The sequence below is a fragment of the Salvelinus alpinus genome, chromosome 9 (assembly GCF_045679555.1).
Source record: "Salvelinus alpinus chromosome 9, SLU_Salpinus.1, whole genome shotgun sequence".
Classification (NCBI taxonomy): domain Eukaryota; kingdom Metazoa; phylum Chordata; class Actinopteri; order Salmoniformes; family Salmonidae; genus Salvelinus; species Salvelinus alpinus.
In genome coordinates, this window is record NC_092094.1 from 7949943 (window position 1) to 7969844 (window position 19902).

At 43.7% G+C, this 19902-nt stretch overlaps 1 protein-coding gene across 1 annotated transcript in view; it reads right to left on the reverse strand.

Annotated features, from left to right (window-relative positions):
- Nucleotides 1-10801, reverse strand: part of LOC139584233 (1-phosphatidylinositol 4,5-bisphosphate phosphodiesterase zeta-1-like) — a 39075-nt gene extending 28274 nt beyond the window's left edge. Inside the window, exons 1-4 of the mRNA XM_071415846.1 lie at nt 10563-10801; nt 8213-8414; nt 5844-5988; nt 5293-5448 (exon numbers count right to left, since the gene is read on the reverse strand). Of these exons, the coding sequence (XP_071271947.1) occupies nt 5293-5448; nt 5844-5988; nt 8213-8414; nt 10563-10752 (693 nt within the window). The 5' untranslated portion in view covers nt 10753-10801. The remainder of the gene's footprint in view (nt 1-5292; nt 5449-5843; nt 5989-8212; nt 8415-10562) is intronic.
- Between the last annotated feature and the right edge of the window lie 9101 nt (nt 10802-19902).

Sequence of the window (19902 nt, forward strand, 5' to 3'; positions counted from 1 at the left end):
CTAAATTATTATTATTAAACCATGGAGCAGCGTTCATGCAGGCTACATTTCCCCTTTCAGTCATTCAGCAGACACTCTCATCCAGAGCAACTTACAGTTCGATGAGTCAGTTAGCCTACAATCGTTTTGACAACATTTCATGTGAGCCAGAGTGATTTAGTAACATGATCATTTGTGTGTAATAATAATAATAATAACATAATAGTGTATATGTTGTGACACACACAACTAGGACTGGCCGTTCTGTACATGACTGTCTGTCACTCTAAGTACGGCTCATCTCAGATCACATGACGACTGAGTGACCGTGTATGAGTAAGGGGCTGGGAACTCAATTCAAGATCAAGATCAAGCTCTACACCCATTCAAACCTGTGCATTCCACTTAATTATATTATATATTCCTCAAAAGACGTAAAAATGTATGATTGATATGTACATCAAATCATATTCTCACACAGTCATGCATAATAACCATCTATAACTTCTTTAATACATCTATAACACACACACACACACACACACACACACACACACACAAACATATACACACACATAAACACACACACACACACACACACACACAAACATATACACACACATAAACACGCACACACACGTGCACACACACACACACATACAAAACCTCTGTCCTCTAATCAGACAGTCATCACCAGCAGGCAGCCTGTACCAGTCTCCTTCCTGCCCTATCAGACAGTCATCACCAACAGGCAGCCTGTACCAGTCTCCTTCCTGCCCTATCAGACAGTCATCACCAACAGGCAGCCTGTACCAGTCTCCTTCCTGCCCTATCAGACAGTCATCACCAACAGGCAGCCTGTACCAGTCTCCTTCCTGCCCTATCAGACAGACATCACCAACAGGCAGCCTGTACCAGTCTCCTTCCTGCCCTATCAGACAGTCATCACCAGCAGGCAGCCTGTACCAGTCTCCTTCCTGCCCTATCAGACAGTCATCACCAGCAGGCAGCCTGTACCAGTCTCCTTCCTGCCCTATCAGACAGTCATCACCAACAGGCAGCCTGTACCAGTCTCCTTCCTGCCCTATCAGACAGTCATCACCAACAGGCAGCCTGTACCAGTCTCCTTCCTGCCCTATCAGACAGTCATCACCAACAGGCAGCCTGTACCAGTCTCCTTCCTGCCCTATCAGACAGACATCACCAACAGGCAGCCTGTACCAGTCTCCTTCCTGCCCTATCAGACAGTCATCACCAGCAGGCAGCCTGTACCAGTCTCCTTCCTGCCCTATCAGACAGTCATCACCAACAGGCAGCCTGTACCAGTCTCCTTCCTGCCCTATCAGACAGTCATCACCAGCAGGGGTTCAAATAGAGGCAGACTATTCCACAGATGAACTGCGGGCAGAGGAATGAGGAAATCTAAATATGCAATGGTACTCTATTCCCTGTATAGTGCCCTACTTTAGACCAGAGCCCTATTCCCTATATAGTGCCCTACTTTAGACCAGAGCCCTATTCCCTATATAGTACACTACTTTAGACCAGAGCCCTATTCCCTATATAGTGCACTACTTTAGACCAGAGCCCTATTCCCTATATAGTGCACTACTTTAGACCAGAGCCCTATTCCCTATATAGTGCCCTACTTTAGACCAGAGCCCTATTCCCTATATAGTGCCCTACTTTAAACCAGAGCCCTATTCCCTATATAGTGCACTACTTTAGACCAGAGCCCTATTCCCTATATAGTGCACTACTTTAGACCAGAGCCCTATTCCCTATATAGTGAACAACTAGTGACCAGAGCCCTATTCCCTATATAGTGCACTACTTTAGACCAGAGCCCTATTCCCTATATAGTGCCCTACTTTAGACCAGAGCCCTATTCCCTATATAGTGCCCTACTTTAGACCAGAGCCCTATTCCCTATATAGTACACTACTTTAGACCAGAGCCCTATTCCCTATATAGTTCCCTACTTTAGACCAGAGCCCTATTCCCTATATAGTGCCCTACTTTAGACCAGAGCCCTATTCCCTATATAGTGCCCTACTTTAGACCAGAGCCCTATTCCCTATATAGTACACTACTTTAGACCAGAGCCCTATTCCCTATATAGTGCCCTACTTTAGACCAGAGCCCTATTCCCTATATAGTGCACTACTTTAGACCAGAGCCCTATTCCCTATATAGTGCCCTACTTTAGACCAGAGCCCTATTCCCTATATAGTGCACTACTTTAGACCAGAGCCCTATTCCCTATATAGTGCACTACTTTAGACCAGAGCCCTATTCCCTATATAGTGCCCTACTTTAGACCAGAGCCCTATTCCCTATATAGTGCCCTACTTTAGACCAGAGCCCTATTCCCTATATAGTGCACTACTTTAAACCAGAGCCCTATTCCCTATATAGTGCCCTACTTTAGACCAGAGCCCTATTCCCTATATAGTGCACTACTTTAGACCAGAGCCCTATTCCCTATATAGTGCCCTACTTTAAACCAGAGCCCTATTCCCTATATAGTGCCCTACTATAGACCAGATCCCTATTCCCTATATAGTGAACAACTAGTGACCAAAGCCCTATTCCCTATATAGTGCACTACTTTAGACCAGAGCCCTATTCCCTATATAGTACACTACTTTAGACCAGAGCCCTATTCCCTATATAGTGCCCTACTTTAGACCAGAGCCCTATTCCCTATATAGTGCCCTACTTTAGACCAGAGCCCTATTCCCTATATAGTGCCCTACTTTAGACCAGAGCCCTATTCCCTATATAGTACACTACTTTAGACCAGAGCCCTATTCCCTATATAGTACACTACTTTAGACCAGAGCCCTATTCCCTATATAGTACACTACTTTAGACCAGAGCCCTATTCCCTATATAGTGCCCTACTTTAGACCAGAGCCCTATTCCCTATATAGTGCCCTACTTTAGACCAGAGCCCTATTCCCTATATAGTGCCCTACTTTAGACCAGAGCCCTATTCCCTATATAGTGCCCTACTTTAGACCAGAGCCCTATTCCCTATATAGTTCCCTACTTTAGACCAGAGCCCTATTCCCTATATAGTGCCCTACTTTAGACCAGAGCCCTATTCCCTATATAGTGCCCTACTTTAGACCAGAGCCCTATTCCCTATATAGTGCCCTACTTTAAACCAGAGCCCTATTCCCTATATAGTGCCCTACTATAGACCAGATCCCTATTCCCTATATAGTGAACAACTAGTGACCAAAGCCCTATTCCCTATATAGTGCACTACTTTAGACCAGAGCCCTATTCCCTATATAGTACACTACTTTAGACCAGAGCCCTATTCCCTATATAGTGCCCTACTTTAGACCAGAGCCCTATTCCCTATATAGTGCCCTACTTTAGACCAGAGCCCTATTCCCTATATAGTGCCCTACTTTAGACCAGAGCCCTATTCCCTATATAGTACACTACTTTAGACCAGAGCCCTATTCCCTATATAGTACACTACTTTAGACCAGAGCCCTATTCCCTATATAGTACACTACTTTAGACCAGAGCCCTATTCCCTATATAGTGCCCTACTTTAGACCAGAGCCCTATTCCCTATATAGTGCCCTACTTTAGACCAGAGCCCTATTCCCTATATAGTGCCCTACTTTAGACCAGAGCCCTATTCCCTATATAGTGCCCTACTTTAGACCAGAGCCCTATTCCCTATATAGTTCCCTACTTTAGACCAGAGCCCTATTCCCTATATAGTGCCCTACTTTAGACCAGAGCCCTATTCCCTATATAGTGCCCTACTTTAGACCAGAGCCCTATTCCCTATATAGTGTACTACTGCAGACCAGGGTTCCATTTGGGACACAGTCAACTGAACTATTTAAACGCTGTTTGTGTGGTGGACCTTTTCAGACGATCTCATCCATTGATTTCCCCGGATGGAGTGTGAGATTGGACAGCCCAGAGGATCTCATCTAAGGCCTAGATTCAATCAGATCAAACGTTAACCACGGCGAAGGCAGACACCTGCATAGCTGATGTTGTTTTGGTGGTGTCGGAGGTGGAACTGAGCTGGAGCCGTCAAATTGATCGCTGTCACGAAGCCATATCCGTCCCCACTCACGTTAGCCGCTCAGAAGGAGAAAGTGTAGGAATACAGAAATAATTATTAGGCTCAAATTGAAAAATCATTAACCTAATTAATTCATGTTTCTATCATCTTAACGGAGGTGTAGATCACATCGCACATTCCACTGTTCCTACTTGTGAACAAGGCTGTATGGGATTTCGGTTCACGCGACTCCGTGTAGCCAATGTCCGCATTAGGTATAATGCCAGGAGCCACTTGCGGATTTGACAGCTCTAACGCAGTTCCACCTCTGACATCGCCAAAACAACCGCCATGTGGATGTTGGTTAAAGCGGATCTGATTGAATCGAGCACTAAGTTTATCTATTTTCTTTAATTTAAATATTTTTTTTATTTTTTATTTTTTAATCTATTTTCTGTGCTGCAATCTGCAATGAGCAGCGTAATATAAACTCTGTTTCTCTTTCCTCAGTGGAGAAAAGTCACTCAGTCAGACCAGGGGCATATATCTTGTGAGCTGGCTCAGGCACAAGCTTACGACACCGTCTACACTTACTGAACAAGTTTCAGTTCCGTCTGACAGAGTTCAGCTTTGGCAGAGTTCACAAAGCGAAGGGACTTTATTGATCTCCTCTGCTGTAGCTTCAACAGCACAAACTGAGCATTTACTAATATTTGAAAACCGGGAATCTTATTACTTTCACTAAGCTTGTAAACAAATGTTAGCTGTTCTAGCAGGTAACCTGGCAGGTAACCTGGCAGGTAACCTAGGGTGGCAGGCAACCTGGCAGGTAACCTAGGGTGGCAGGTAACCTAGGGTGGCAGGTAACCTGGCAGGTAACCTAGGGTGGCAGGTAACCTGGCAGGTAACCTAGGGTGGCAGGTAACCTAGGGTGGCAGGTAACCTGGCAGGTAACCTAGGGTGGCAGGTAACCTGGCAGGTAACCTAGGGTGGCAGGTAACCTAGGGTGGCAGGCAACCTGGCAGGTAACCTAGGGTGGCAGGTAACCTGGCAGGTAACCTAGGGTGGCAGGTAACCTGGCAGGTAACCTAGGGTGGCAGGTAACCTAGCGGTTAAAAGCGTTGGGCCAGTAACTGAAAGGTCACTGGTTTGAATCTCAGAGCCTACTATGTGAAAAATCTGTAATGGCATTTAAACGTAATTGCTCCTGTAAGTCGCTCTGGAAAAGAGCGTCTGCTAAATGACTCAAATGTAAATGTACTGTTTACGTTAGGGCTGGGCAGTTGTCCAGGCTGATTGGTGAGGTCCAGGCTGGTGGACAGCAGTTTTTCCCCCAGGATGGAGGTGAGGTACTGGGCCATGACATCCTGCTGAGTCGGGGTACAGTGGTTCTCCAGGGACAGGATCACTGGGTACGGAGACACCTGGCACAGAATAGTCTCTCTCAAGGTTCTGTCATGCCAGCAAGACACAAGATCAACATACCAGCGATGGAGATCCTGTGTGGCTCAGTTTAGGTTCAATTCCCAAAGGAATCCCATACACGTACTAAAAATATAAACACGTTTCACAGTAAATAGCCCATTGCCAAGCAACCAGAATCAAAGAGACCCCCCTTCAGTGTACAACACCTCTATTAGAGATGGTAGCCAGTGAACTAGAATACCCACACAACGCCAGGCAGTACAGTAGAACCCTGAGGCAACGTTCTGTTTCCATTACCCTCCTAGACAACACTATGGGACTTATATCAAAGTAAGTGGGTATGTCCTAAAAATGTACACCGTTGTTAGTTCTTTATCTGTGGTGTAGGTCCTACCTCGAAGGCATGCTGCTCCACGGTAGTGATGACGTCCTTGAACAGGATCTTGCTGGTCAGAGTGTGACCATGGTAGACTATAGGCTCAGCACTAGGACCGTCCCAGCAGTCAATCTCCAGACAACGACAACCTCTCCTCAGCGCACTGAGGACACAGAGAGATGGATGGACACAAGATGATTACTAGGAGGAGGACTGAGGACAGTTTACCAGCGACATACCGGGCAACAACTGATAAAGTAGATAATAGACCCAAACCTTATTTCTTTCCTAGTATATCACTCACACTGTTTTACAGGATATGAAAGTTCATTCTGCAGACCGGTCAAAGAAATTATGTTTTCGATTATAATTTGATTTCCAATTTTGCGCTATTCAGTACCAAAACGTTGAATGATTAATGAGTTAATAACCATCATATCAAAATGTATGGCCATTTAAAAGCACAGAAACAAAAAGGGAGGATTTCCTTCTGGCACACTAGCTACCATCTGCACAGAAGTCACACTGAACGTAGAGTAATATTGGTTTGATTCATTGTTGGTCTTTGTGTTCTTTACGCTCCTGATTCAGTTCTCCCTTTCCTCCCTTTGCTCCCCTGCCGGGCTAGACACAGAGTCCAGTCACCTCCCCGTTCTTTAGCTGTGTAAACCAGACCTCCTCTCCCCAGTCACCTCCCCTCCCAAGTCACCTCCCCTCCCCAGTCACCTCCCCTCCCCAGTCACCTCCCCTCCCTAGTCACCCCCCTCCCCAGTCACCTCCCCTCCCCAGCCACCTCCCCGTTCTTTAGCTGAGTGAACCAGACCTCCCTAGTCACCTCCCCTCCCCAGTCACCTCCCCTCCCTAGTCACCTCCCCTCCCCAGTCAGCTCCCCTCCCTAGTCAACTCCCCTCCTTAGTCACCTCCCCTCCCCAGTCACCTCCCCTCCCCAGTCACCTCCCCTCCCCAGTCACCGCCCCGTTCATTAGCTGAGTGAACCAGGCCCACCCATCAGGCCCCCCCACCAGACATCCTCCCCAGTCACTCAATTAGAGGGCTTTACTACAGTCTATTACAGACGAGTGGGAGACAGGACTGCATCCCAAATGGCACCCTATTCCCTACATAGTGCACTACTTATGACCAGAACCTTCAAAAGTAGTGCACTATATAGGGAATAGGGTGCCATTTGGGATGCAGACATTGTATTAGACAGGAGTGAGAGAGTACTCTATATTATACACAGGGGAAAGACAGTATATTACAGCAGAGAGAGAGTACTCTACTGGTCTCAGAGGACCAATAATGGCCTAGTTCTGCTGCCATCAGCCCCTTCTCACTCTGTTCACCTCCTTTTTGTCCTTTAGTTAGCGGATGGAGAGGCTGCATTACTGAATATGAAGGAGAGACTAAGAGAGCAGACACTGCGGTTTGAGAGGAGAGGGTTTAATCTTTAAAGAACGGCAGTGGATATACAACCAGCAGAAGCCATTTCGTAACTAGTTGTATTACCTGACATAGGCAGTTGTTATTACCTGACATAGGCAGTTGTTATTACCTGACATAGGTAGTGTTATTACCTGACATAGGCAGTTGTAATTACCTGACATAGGTAGTGTAATTACCTGACATAGGTAGTGTTATTACCTGACATAGGCAGTTGTTATTACCTGACATAGGCAGTTGTAATTACCTGACATAGGTAGTGTTATTACCTGACATAGGCAGTTGTTATTACCTGACATAGGCAGTTGTAATTACCTGACATAGGTAGTGTTATTACCTGACATAGGCAGTTGTAATTACCTGACATAGGTAGTGTTATTACCTGACATAGGTAGTGTTATTACCTGACATAGGCAGTTGTAATTACCTGACAAAGGTAGTGTTATTACCTGACATAGGCAGTTGTAATTACCTGACATAGGCAGTTGTAATTACCTGACATAGGCAGTTGTAATTACCTGACATAGGCAGTTGTAATTACCTGACATAGGTAGTGTTATTACCTGACATAGGTAGTGTTATTACCTGACATAGGTAGTGTTATTACCTGACATAGGCAGTTGTAATTACCTGACATAGGTAGTGTTATTACCTGACATAGGCAGTTGTAATTACCTGACATAGGTAGTGTTATTACCTGACAGGCAGTTGTTATTACCTGACATAGGCAGTTGTAATTACCTGACATAGGTAATGTTATTACCTGACATAGGCAGTTGTAATTACCTGACATAGGCAATTGTAATTACCTGACATAGGCAGTTGTAATTACCTGACATAGGTAGTGTTATTACCTGACATAGGCAGTTGTAATTACCTGACATAGGTAGTGTTATTACCTGACATAGGTAGTGTTACTACCTGACATAGGCAGTTGTAATTACCTGACATAGGCGTCCAGGGTGCTCTTGCCGACCAGCTGGTCCCCGGTGAGGTAGGTGTTGTGAGAAGACGAGATGAAGTAGTGACACAGAGGCTGGTCCATATCCTGGTACACAGACGTGTGTATCTGGTCAAACACACTACAGTCTTTAGACTCCATGTATCTGTAGAATCCCTCGAATGTCATGGTTCTGTTCTCTCTAGCTGCCAGGGATACGTAGAGGTTGAGTTTAAAAAAAAAAATCAACAGAAAACAATCACTCAGTTGGATGTACTACTTTACTTGCATATGTACCTTGAGGACGTGAGGAGAGAAGGAAGTATTTGGAAGGTAAAAATCTGTCTTTCTGCCCCTGAGCAAGGCAATTAACCCCTTGTTCCCCGGTAGGTTGTCATTGTAAATAAGAATTGATTCTTAACTGACTTGTCTAGTTAAATAAAGGTTAAATAAATAAAAAAATGTGACAATTAAGAAAGTGTCTTGTTGTGCTAGTCCACTGATGAGCTTGACTGTCTTCGTTTTATTTCCTGTCATCGTCATGTCAGACGGATGCCTCTATGCCTGTCGCATCGTGGCATTTCTATGGTGCTGTTTGTATAGCGGCAGGAGATGCTAAAAAGACTTGTGTCTGTTCTAATCTGAAACAAGTGGTCTCATCACATGTGACTCAGCTGAGGCTAACAAAATGCCTGGTAGGGGTACAGTCATACATGACTACTGTACAGTCGTGGCCAAACGTTTTGAGAATGACATAAATATTAATTTTCACAAAGTCTGCTGCCTCAGTTTGTATGATGGCAATTTGCATATACTCCAGAATGTTATGAAGAGTGATCAGATGAATTGCAATTAATTGCAAATTCCCTCTTTGCCATGCAAATAAACTGAATCTCCAAAAAACATTTCCACTGCATTTCATCTCTGTCACAAAAGGACCAGCTGACATCATGTCAGTGATTCTCTCGTTAACACAGGTGTGAGTGTTGATGAGGATAAGGCTGGAGATCACTCTGTCATGCTGATTGAGTTTGAATAACAGACTGGAAGCTTCAAAAGGAGGGTGGTGCTTGGAATCTTTGTTCTTCCTCTGTCAACCATGGTTACCTGCAAGGAAACATGTGCCATCATCATTGCTTTGCACAAAAAGGGCTTCACAGGCTAGGATATTGCTGCCAGTAAGATTGCACCTAAATCAACCATTTATCAGATCATCAAGAACTTCAAGGAGAGCGGTTCAATTGTTGTGAAGAAGGCATCAGGGCGCCCAAGAAAGTCCAGCAAGCGCCAGGACCGTCTCCTAAAGTTGATTCAGCTGCGGGATCGGGGCATCACCAGTACAGAGCTTGCTCCGGAATAGCAGCAGGCCGGTGTGAGTGCATCTGCACGCACAGTGAGACTTTTGGAGGATGGCCTGGTGTCAAGAAGGGCAGCAAAGAAGCCACTTCTCTCCAGGAAAAACATCAGGGACAGACTGATATTCTGCAAAAGATACAGGGATTGGACTGCTGAGGACTGGGGTAAAGTCATTTTCTCTGATGAATCCCCTTTCCGATTGTTTGGGGCATCCGGAAAAAGCTTGTCCGGAGAAGACAAGGTGAGCGCTACCATCAGTCCTGTGTCATGCCAACAGTAAAGCATCCTGAGACCATTCATGTGTGGGGTTGCTTCTCAGCCAAGGGAGTGGGCTCACTCACAATTTTGCCTAAGAACACAGCCATGAATAAGGAATGGTACCAACACATCCTCCGAGAGCAACTTCTCCCAACCATCCAGAAACAGTTTGGTGATGAACAATGCCTTTTCCAGCATGATGGAGCACCTTGCCATATTTTGGGTCCATGGCCAGAAAACTCCCCAGACCTTAATCCCATTGAGAACTTGTGGTCAATTCTCAAGAGGTGGGTGAACAAACAAACAAACAGAAACCTACAAAGTCTGACAAACTCCAAGCATTGATTATGCAAGAATGGGCTGCCATCAGTCAGGATGTGGCCCAGAAGTTAATTGACAGCATGCCAGGGCGGATTGCAGAGGTCTTGAAAAAGAAGGGTCAACACTGCAAATATTGACTCTTTGCATCAACTTCATGTAATTGTCAATAAAAGCCTTTGACACTTATGAAATGCTTGTAATTATACTTCAGTATTCCATAGTAACATCTGACAAAAATATCTAAAGACACTGAAGCAGCAGACTTTGTGAAAATTTATATTTGTGTCATTCTCAAAACTTTTGGCCACGACTGTACTGTAACAATAAAAATGAGTAAAAGTGAACAAGGAAACCTAATTAATTGTGCATCATGATAGTACAGAACTGTACCAAGTCCCACCTCATCCCCTTTCACTCACCTGTCTCCTCAATCTCATATCTGTCAATCAAGCCCTCCGCTGTCTCCTGATTGGCTGCTGCCTCCATCTGCTCCATGTGTAGGAACCTGAGGAGAGCGGAGGCGGCCAGAGTATTCCTCCCGGAGGAGTAGCACTGGTAGATGTTCTGGATCTCTGACCTTCTGGAGGTGGGGGCCTTGTTCTTCTTCATTGTCCCCCAGCAAGCAGAGTCCTCAAGCCCCCTGACCCAGGTCTCACCCTGGCCCCTGTGGAAACAAACCCGTTTGACTTCATTGTGTTTTCATCCTCAATGGTTTTTCATTTGTGCTATTGTTGTATTCGCGTGGCTGAGGTAACTTATTTTTTAAATTGTTAAATAAAATGCATTTCTTCTTTAAGACACAGTCCCCAAGAACCCACTGGGACATAGAAGGGACTCATAGTATACCGTTTATAATAGTTTACAGTTTATAATAGTTTACCGTTTACAATACTCATACTGTAGTTGACATAATCCTAGACCCTAAGGCTTTATCAAACTCTGATTACGACTAATGTACTCTGTTTAATGGAAACGCTTGAATGCTCACTGGGAATGGCATTGAGTGGAATGACATTGTTCGCAGCACTGACTGTGACAAATAGCCAGCTATACTGCTTCAAAGGAACATGAAAAAAAGACAGGTGCCTCTATCGATTCCGCTGACTGCAAAGTAGCACTCTTTCTCAATGATTTGGACCTGAAAATGTAATGCTGTGGGCACCAATCAAATGTGGGCTGACTGTTAATAGTACACACGGATTGGCTGTATTGAAGTGTCACTCTTCCGGGTGCAGATGTAACATGTGCCTGAGCTGAGTGCTACACTAGGGTGTTATTTTTCTCTCCTCCGCTGACTCAGACGAGGGGGATGACAGGGAATCGAGGGTGCTTGTTCTCAGAGAGGAATGCTCCCATCTCTTTCTCTTTCCTCAGACACGCAGGGGAGAACAGCCTGGGTGATTCTTCCTATCTGCTTGTCTCTCTCTCCCCTGCTTCCCTCTGTTCAGCAGCCCTTCAACATTTCAAACACATGCCTTACATACCGTTGTCTCAGCTCAGTGTGTGCTGTTCAGTGTGCTAGCATTGCCTCACACTGTAGTCTCCCACTGAGGATGTCATCGCCTCCTGTGTGCTATAGGCCTACAAACCCGCCAGCACTGACAATCGTGTCGTTCACTTTTCATAACTGGGTATTTCACCACAGTTTCCCTCAGATTGTTTTATGTCTGTACATGGCAAGTAGTATCTGTTGTGAACGTAGGGTTAGTAGTATCTACTGTTGTGAACGTAGGGTTAGTAGTATCTACTGTTGTGAACGTAGGGTTAGTAGTATCTACTGTTGTGAACGTAGGGTTAGTAGTATCTACTGTTGTGAACGTAGGGTTAGGGATAACAGAAGGTACAACCAACCTTATGCTGATTCCTGTGGTTCGATAGCATGAACCACTCCCAGAAAACGACTCACCTAAGAAAGCGATGGAACACTAAGGGAATGGAATGTTTGGAACTGTTGCTGCCCTGGTGCTTGAGATATGTGTTCCAATTCTACGCTCTTCATTGTGATGTAAAAGAACACAACGTTCCATTACAATAGTTGGTGATGTCACAATGGGAGCTGTCATCTCTCTTCTTTCACAGAGATCAGAGACACGTTTCCTTGATGGCTTCCAAATAGTTTGGATTTCTTTGAACTTTCTGACAAACTCATTAAATCAACTTTTATTTTTGGTGCATGACACAAAACCACTCCCAACTTTTGTTTTTTCCCTTCCCCATTGTGTGTAAATAATGTTTGGACAGAGCTTATTGAACACACTAGACTAGCCCACACTAGACTAGACGTTTGGAGAGCCACACACTTTTGTGGAGGTGTGGATGGGTCACTGAACCGGTCCCATATGATAGACATCCCATTATACCAGATGTAGATACTAGTCATCACGCATCAAACATATCAAACATATTGAAACCACAAGTTTGACTACGTTCCGTTTATCAAAATAAAATCTAATTTTATTGGTCACATACACATGGTTAGCAGATGTTAATGCGAGTGTAGTGAAATGCTTGTGGCTTCTAGTTCCGACTATGCAGTAATATCTAACAAGTAATCTAACAAATTCACAACAACTACCTTATATATTAGTCCATTCCAGCCATTGCAATGAGCCCATCCTTCTATAGCTGCTCCCACCAGCTGCCACTGGGGCACATTCACAGCATGTGGATGAATAGTGAGTGAAAGGGAAGGCACATTTCTGGTTAAAGGTGTTTCAGCTCCAGCATTTCTTCATAGCGCTCAGACATGGATTCCCCTGCTGCTGTGATTCAACTAGCAGACACTGGTCATAGCAAAGTCCCAGTCCTAGTCCCAGTCCTAGTCCTACTTCCAGTTCTAGTCCCAGTCCTAGTCCTACTTCCAGTTCTAGTCCCAGTCCCAGTCCTAGTCCCAGTCCTAGTCCCAGTCCCAGTCCCAGTCCTAGTCCCAGTCCTACTCCCAGTCCAAGTTCCAGTCCCAGCCCTAGTCCCAGTCCCAGTCCCAGTCCTACTCCTACTCCCAGTCCCAGTCCCAGTCCTACTCCCAGTACAAGTTCCAGTCCTAGTCCTAGACCCAGTACCAGTCTTAGTTCCAGTCCTAGTCCCAGTCCTACTCCCAGTCCAAGTCCCAGTTCTAGTCCCAGTCCAAGTCCCAGTCCAAGTCCTAGTCCTAGTCCCAGTACCAGTCTTAGTTCCAGTCCCAGTCCTACTCCAAGTCCAAGTCCCAGTCCCAGTCCCAGTCCTAGTACCATGTACCATGTACCAGTCCCAGTCCCAGTGTGGCACAGTTAGTGTGGGTCCCAAATGGCACCCTATTCCCTATATAGTGCCCCACTGCAGACCAGAGCCCTATTCCCTATATAGTGCCCCACTGCAGACCAGAGCCCTATTCCCTATATAGTGCCCTACTGCAGACCAGAGCCCTATTCCCTATACAGTGCATTACTTTTGAGGTCAATGTGGGGAATCGTTTTAATATAGTATTTAAAGAGCAGGTTGGCATTTATTGTCATGAATCTTGCCCTGGAGGCATCTCTGCAGAGTGGTCACAAAGCTGGCAGAGCCACAAAGTCATAAAATCTGATTTTAAACCTAACTGTTACAGGTCTGAGGCATAAAACCAAGAAAACAGATCATGTGTTCCTGTAAAACAGGAGAAATAATGAGACGGAGAAAATTTGTCTTGTGTCGTGAAATCTTCTCTCAGTTGAATTTAATAAAACATTTATAAAGGTGCAACAGGGTCAATTATATTACTTCACATTATCATGAATTCTCAATATCCGTACAAAAAAATAACTATCGTAAAAAAAAAAGTACATTACCACCTTCTGCCATTCCATATTCAGTTTTTTTGGGGGGGGGGGCTTGCCTGTTTTGCATGTTATTTTGGCATTAATACGTGTCACATATCAGTTTGCAAACAATGTAAGAAAGAAAATACATATCATTGAGTTTATAAAGCCGCATACTAACATGGGCTCTCTTTTTTGTTTTCTTGAGTAAGGCAGCTCCAAAATGCAGGTGTTTCAGCCTAGCTCAGTGCTTTCTGTGGTGGTGGAAATACGGAGCGTTGCGCCGTGATTGGCTCAGTGTTCTGTCACACATGGAGACACTACGTCACCACCAAGTCTAAGGGCAGAGCTAGAAAATTCAAGCCCCTTGGGTGCTGCCATAGAGTTACATTAGATGTGGCCATCCAAGAAGGCTGATGGTCATTGGCCACAGATAAAATTACGTCAAATCCCGTTATGTGTACAGAAGCATTGATTGGACTGATCATGTCAACCTCATACTTTCAAAATCGCAAGTTATATTGACTACGTCTGTCCTAGCGCGCTCATTAGTGTCTTTAATAGAAATTATGGATTGCCTCTTATCCGCTCGTCGTCCCCTTATGCCGTAGTTTATACATCTCGATTGTCATTAGAAACCATATTGGTTTAAGCAAGGCAGCCATATCAGCTATGTTTTTTAAAAAGACAGTAAATGAGGCTGAATGAACTGTTTCACTGCCAGACAAGGCTCCGCTGATAGCCAGGTGTAGCGGTGGTAAGATGTTGGCACTCTGCTGTTGGGACTCTGCTGTTGGGACTCTGCTGTTGGGACAGCTTCATGTAGGCCCTAACAGATTGTGGGCACCGTTTGTCAGCGTTATAGTGCAATTCATGTATTGTTTAGTGACTTGGCTGCCATGCATCCCACATGTTTGTTTTTGCCACACCAAGATTTACATGCTAAAATCACCAATGAAAATCACCAATCTGTATATTTGTCCAACACATCTCAAAAGATGACGCACTATAGTAATGTATTTAAACATGCTACTCAAAGCTCGGAGGTTTGTGGTATCATTATAAACTGGGTGGTTCGAGCCCTGAATGCTGATTGGCTGACAGCCGTGGTATATCAGACCGTATACCTCAGGTATGACAAAATATGTATTTTTACTGCTCTGATTACGTTGGTAACCAGTTTATAATAGCAATAAGGCACCTCGGGGGGTTTGTGGTATATGGCCAATATACCACGGCTAAGGGCTGTGTCCAGGCACTCCTCGTTGCGTCGTGCTAAGGAACAGCCCAGCCGTGGTATATTCACCATATACCAAACCCCTCGGGCCTTATTGCTTAAATATACCACGGCTAAGGGCTGTTCTTTCGCGTCGTGCCTAGAATTTGGCTTGCATCAGTTGAATGAAGAAGTGAGGTCACGATCCCTGTGAAAAGGTCACCAACCATCAGATCTACTGGCGCCATCTAGTGGTACCAACACATTTCAGTGCATGTCAATGCAGAAGCTTGGAGGACTGTCATATAAAGAAACAGTAATAGACTCAAAATAATAAAATCATTCTTTCAAATCAAAATCAATAACCACAAAACTGTGACCATACATTTTGTGTGCGTCACATAACCCTAACTTTAACCCTAACCTTAACCACACTGCTATACATAATGCCAAACCCTAACGTTTAAATTAATACCAAACAACTATTTTTTTGTTTTCATTAATTGTTACAATAGAGCCAATTTCGACTATGCAGCTGGCGCACCTAGCACAAATCGCTCAGTTCTGCTTCCAAGATTCATGATAATAAACGTCAACCTGCTTTTAAAGACGAGAGGAAATTGCCCTCATAAATCAAATATAATCAAATATGAAGCCATTAATTTCTTCAGGCTTATGGAGGTTCCCTATAAAAACTGTATAAGAGAATTATTAAACATGTACAGTGGCCCAGAGAGAACACATAGAGCTGACGACACTCTCACTCACGTCAGAGACAGTGGGTCAATGCAAACAGTGGTGGTGTACAAGGTGGGAGTTAGACAGTCCTATACTATACAATTTTCTATTATAATATATTATACTATACTTTACTACACTACATTATACTATATTACTATATTATACTGCACTATATTAAACTATATTATACTATGCTATACTTTACTATGCTATACTTTACTAGATTATACTATACTTTACTATATCATATTATATTATACCATATTATACTTTACCATATTATACTATACTATATTTTACTATACTATATTATACTATACTGCACTATACTATAATATACGTTACGTTACCTTACTTTACTATACTATACTATATTATGCGCTACTATGTTATATTACACGATACTATACTGCACTACACTACCATACTTAACTATACTATGCCACACACAACAGTATACTATACTGTAGTATAGTATACCATATTACACAACATGTTGCTATGCTATACTATACTTCACCATACTACACTGTACTATATTATACCATACTATACTATGCGATACTATACTATACTGTATTATACCATACAATACTTCACTATATCATGCTACACTGTACTGTATTATACTATACAATATTATACTATTCTATACTATAATATACCGCATTATGCTATACTATAGTATGCTATACTATACTACAGTATACTATACTTTACTATAATATACTTCACCATACTTTGTTATGCTTTACTATACTATACGATTGACCTGTGCAAGCTTTATCACCAGACTAGAGAGTGAGCTGTCTTGAAGCACAAAAGGTGGCAGTCCTATACTATACTATACCCTACTACACAATACTATATCATTATTTTATTATATTACATTATACTACATTATACTATGCCATATCAAATTATACCATATTATACTAAACTTTACTATACTATAATATAACATACCATACTAGACTATACTATACCATATTATACTATACTATACTTCACCATACTATACTATGCCATGCATTACTATAGTATACTGTATTATACTTTCCTATACTATACTATATTATACTATACTGTATTCTATTATACTATACTATGTTATACTATCTATACTATATTATACTTTACTTTACTATACTATACCATATACTGTCCTATATTATACTTTACTTCACTATACTACGCTATACTTTATTATACCATACTTTACTATACTATACTGTGCTATACTATATTATATTTTATTATGCTATACTATATTATACTATACTATACTGTGCTATACTTTACTATGCTATACTTTACTAGATTATACTATACTATACTTTACTATACCATATTATACTATACTGTGCCATATTATACTATACTATATTTTACTATACTATATATTTTTTTTCCACCTTTATTTAACCAGGTAGGCTAGTTGAGAACAAGTTCTCATTTGCAACTGCGACCTGGCGACATATTATACTATACTGTACTATATTTAAACTATACTATATTATACTAAACTATACTTTGCTATACTATACTATATTATACTACACTATACTGCACTTTACGATATTATACTATACTTTCCTATACTATATTATACCATATTATACTATGCTACACTATACTATGCTATTCTATACTTTACTTTACTATACTGTAATATACTGTACTACATTATACTATACTATGCGACACTATACTTTGTTATACTTTACTATACTATACTATAGGATTGACCTGTGCAAGCTTTATCACCTGACTAGAGACTGAGCTGTCTGGAAGCACAAAAGGATCAAAGCTGCTATGCTGTAGAAACACTTCATAAACGTGTGCTTCATAAACGTGCCTGCTGCGCTAGGAGAGCTGTGCTGTTATAAACTATAAATCACACGCACGCACGCATGCACGCACGAACACACACACACACATACATTCTGTAATCCATAGATCAAAGACTTCATTTAATAGGAGACAATTTTACGGTGGGGTTGAGGAGAGAGAGAGTGGGTGGGTGTGTATGGGGGGGAGGTGCATAGCATTGCTAGATATAAGTGCTTCATGAATATAGAGCATGTTTAGATACATGTATATGGCTTGTCTCCTCTCCTGCTCTCAGATTTACAATCTGGAGACACCAAAAACGCTCAGACATAGCAAGGATATTGTCTAGTTGTCGAGAAGAGGTGTGTGTGTGTGTGTGTGTGTGTGTGTGTGTGTGTGTGTGTGTGTGTGTGTGTGTGTGTGTGTGTACGTCTGCGTGTATGTGTGTGTGTGTGTGTGTGTGTGTGTGTGTGTGTGTGTGTGTGTGTGTACGTCTGCGTGTGTGTGTACGTCTGCGTGTGTGTGTACGTCTGCGTGTGTGTGCGTGTGTGTGTGTGTACGTCTGCGTGTGTGTGTGTGTGTGTGTGTGTGTGTGTGTGTGTGTGTGTGTGTGTGTGTGTGTGTGTGTGTGTGTGTGTGTGTGTGTACGTGTGTGTACGTGTGTGTACGTCTGCGTGTGTGTACGTCTGCGTGTGCGTGTGTGCGTCTGCGTGTGTGTGTGTGTGTGTGTGTGTGTGTGTGTGTGTGCGTACGCACGCGCGTGTGTGTGTGTGTGTGCGCGTGCGTATGCGTGTGTGTGTGTGTGTTGGGCTACACAACACTGGATGGGGAAGGCCAGCACGTCAACACCTCACTGTGTGTACGTCTGCGTGTGTGTACGTGTGTGTGTGTGTACGTCTGCGTGTGTGTGTGTGTGTGTGTGTGTGTGTGTGTGTGTGTGTGTGTGTGTGTGTGTGTGTGTGTGTGTGTGTGTGTGTGTGTGTGTGTGTGTGTGTGTGTGTGCGTACGCACGCGCGTGTGTGTGTGTGTGTGCGCGTGCGTATGCGTGTGTGTGTGTGTGTGTGTTGGGCTACACAACACTGGATGGGGAAGGCCAGCACGTCAACACCTCACTGTCCTGTTGGGAATCAGGGGCTATGTACAACAGAAGGGCACATAAGGATACTGACAAAGCCTAATGATGACAAAGTGCCTGAACGCAGAGTTAATGTGCCAGATTAAAGAGGGGAGCCATATAAATGACGCAATTAAGTGAAAATTAATTTGAGCAAGCTAAAGCTATAAGACGTGAAATACTTTTTCTTATCTGTTTAATGGATGCTGCCTGATGGTGAAAATATTGGAGAGAGAGATGAGACGTAGAATATATATTAAATAGAGGTATTGATGACTATCATTGATTTTGATATGAAGTGGATGCTGAAATGCAGCTAACATACTCACATGTGATTCCTATGCATCAGCTTCTATGCATCAGATTCTATGCACTGGGACTAAACACCCCCCTCTGCAACTGGATCCTGGACTTCCTGACGGGCCGCTCCCAGGTGGTGAGGGTAGGTAACAACACATCCGCCACGCTGATCCTCAACACGGGGGCCCCTCAGGGGTGCGTGCTCAGTCCCCTCCTGTACTCCCTGTTCACTAATGACTGCATGGCCAGGCACGACTCCAACACCATCATTAAATTTCCCGATGACACAACAGTGGTAGGCCTGATCACCGACAACGACGCGACAGCCTATAGGGAGAAGGTCAGAGACCTGGCCGTGTGGTGCCAGGACAACAACCTCTCCCTCAACGTGATCAAGACAAAGGAGATGATTGTGGACTACAGGAAAAAGAGGACCGAGCACGCCCCCATGCTCAATGACGGGGCTGCAGTGGAGCAGGTTGAGAGCTTCAAGTTCCTTGGTGTCCACATCACCAACAAACTGACATGGTCAAAGCACACCAAGGGCACGACAAAACGTATTCACCCTCAGACTGAAAAGATTTGCCATGGGTCCTCAGATCCTCAAAAGGTTCTACAGCTGCACCATTGAGAGCATCCTGACTTGTTGCATCACTGCCTGGTATGGCAACTCCGACCGCAAGGCACTACAGAGGGTAGTGCGAACGGCCCAGTACATCACCGGGGCCAAGCTTCCTGCCATCCAGGACCTCTATGCCAGGCGGTGTCAGAAGAAGACCCTA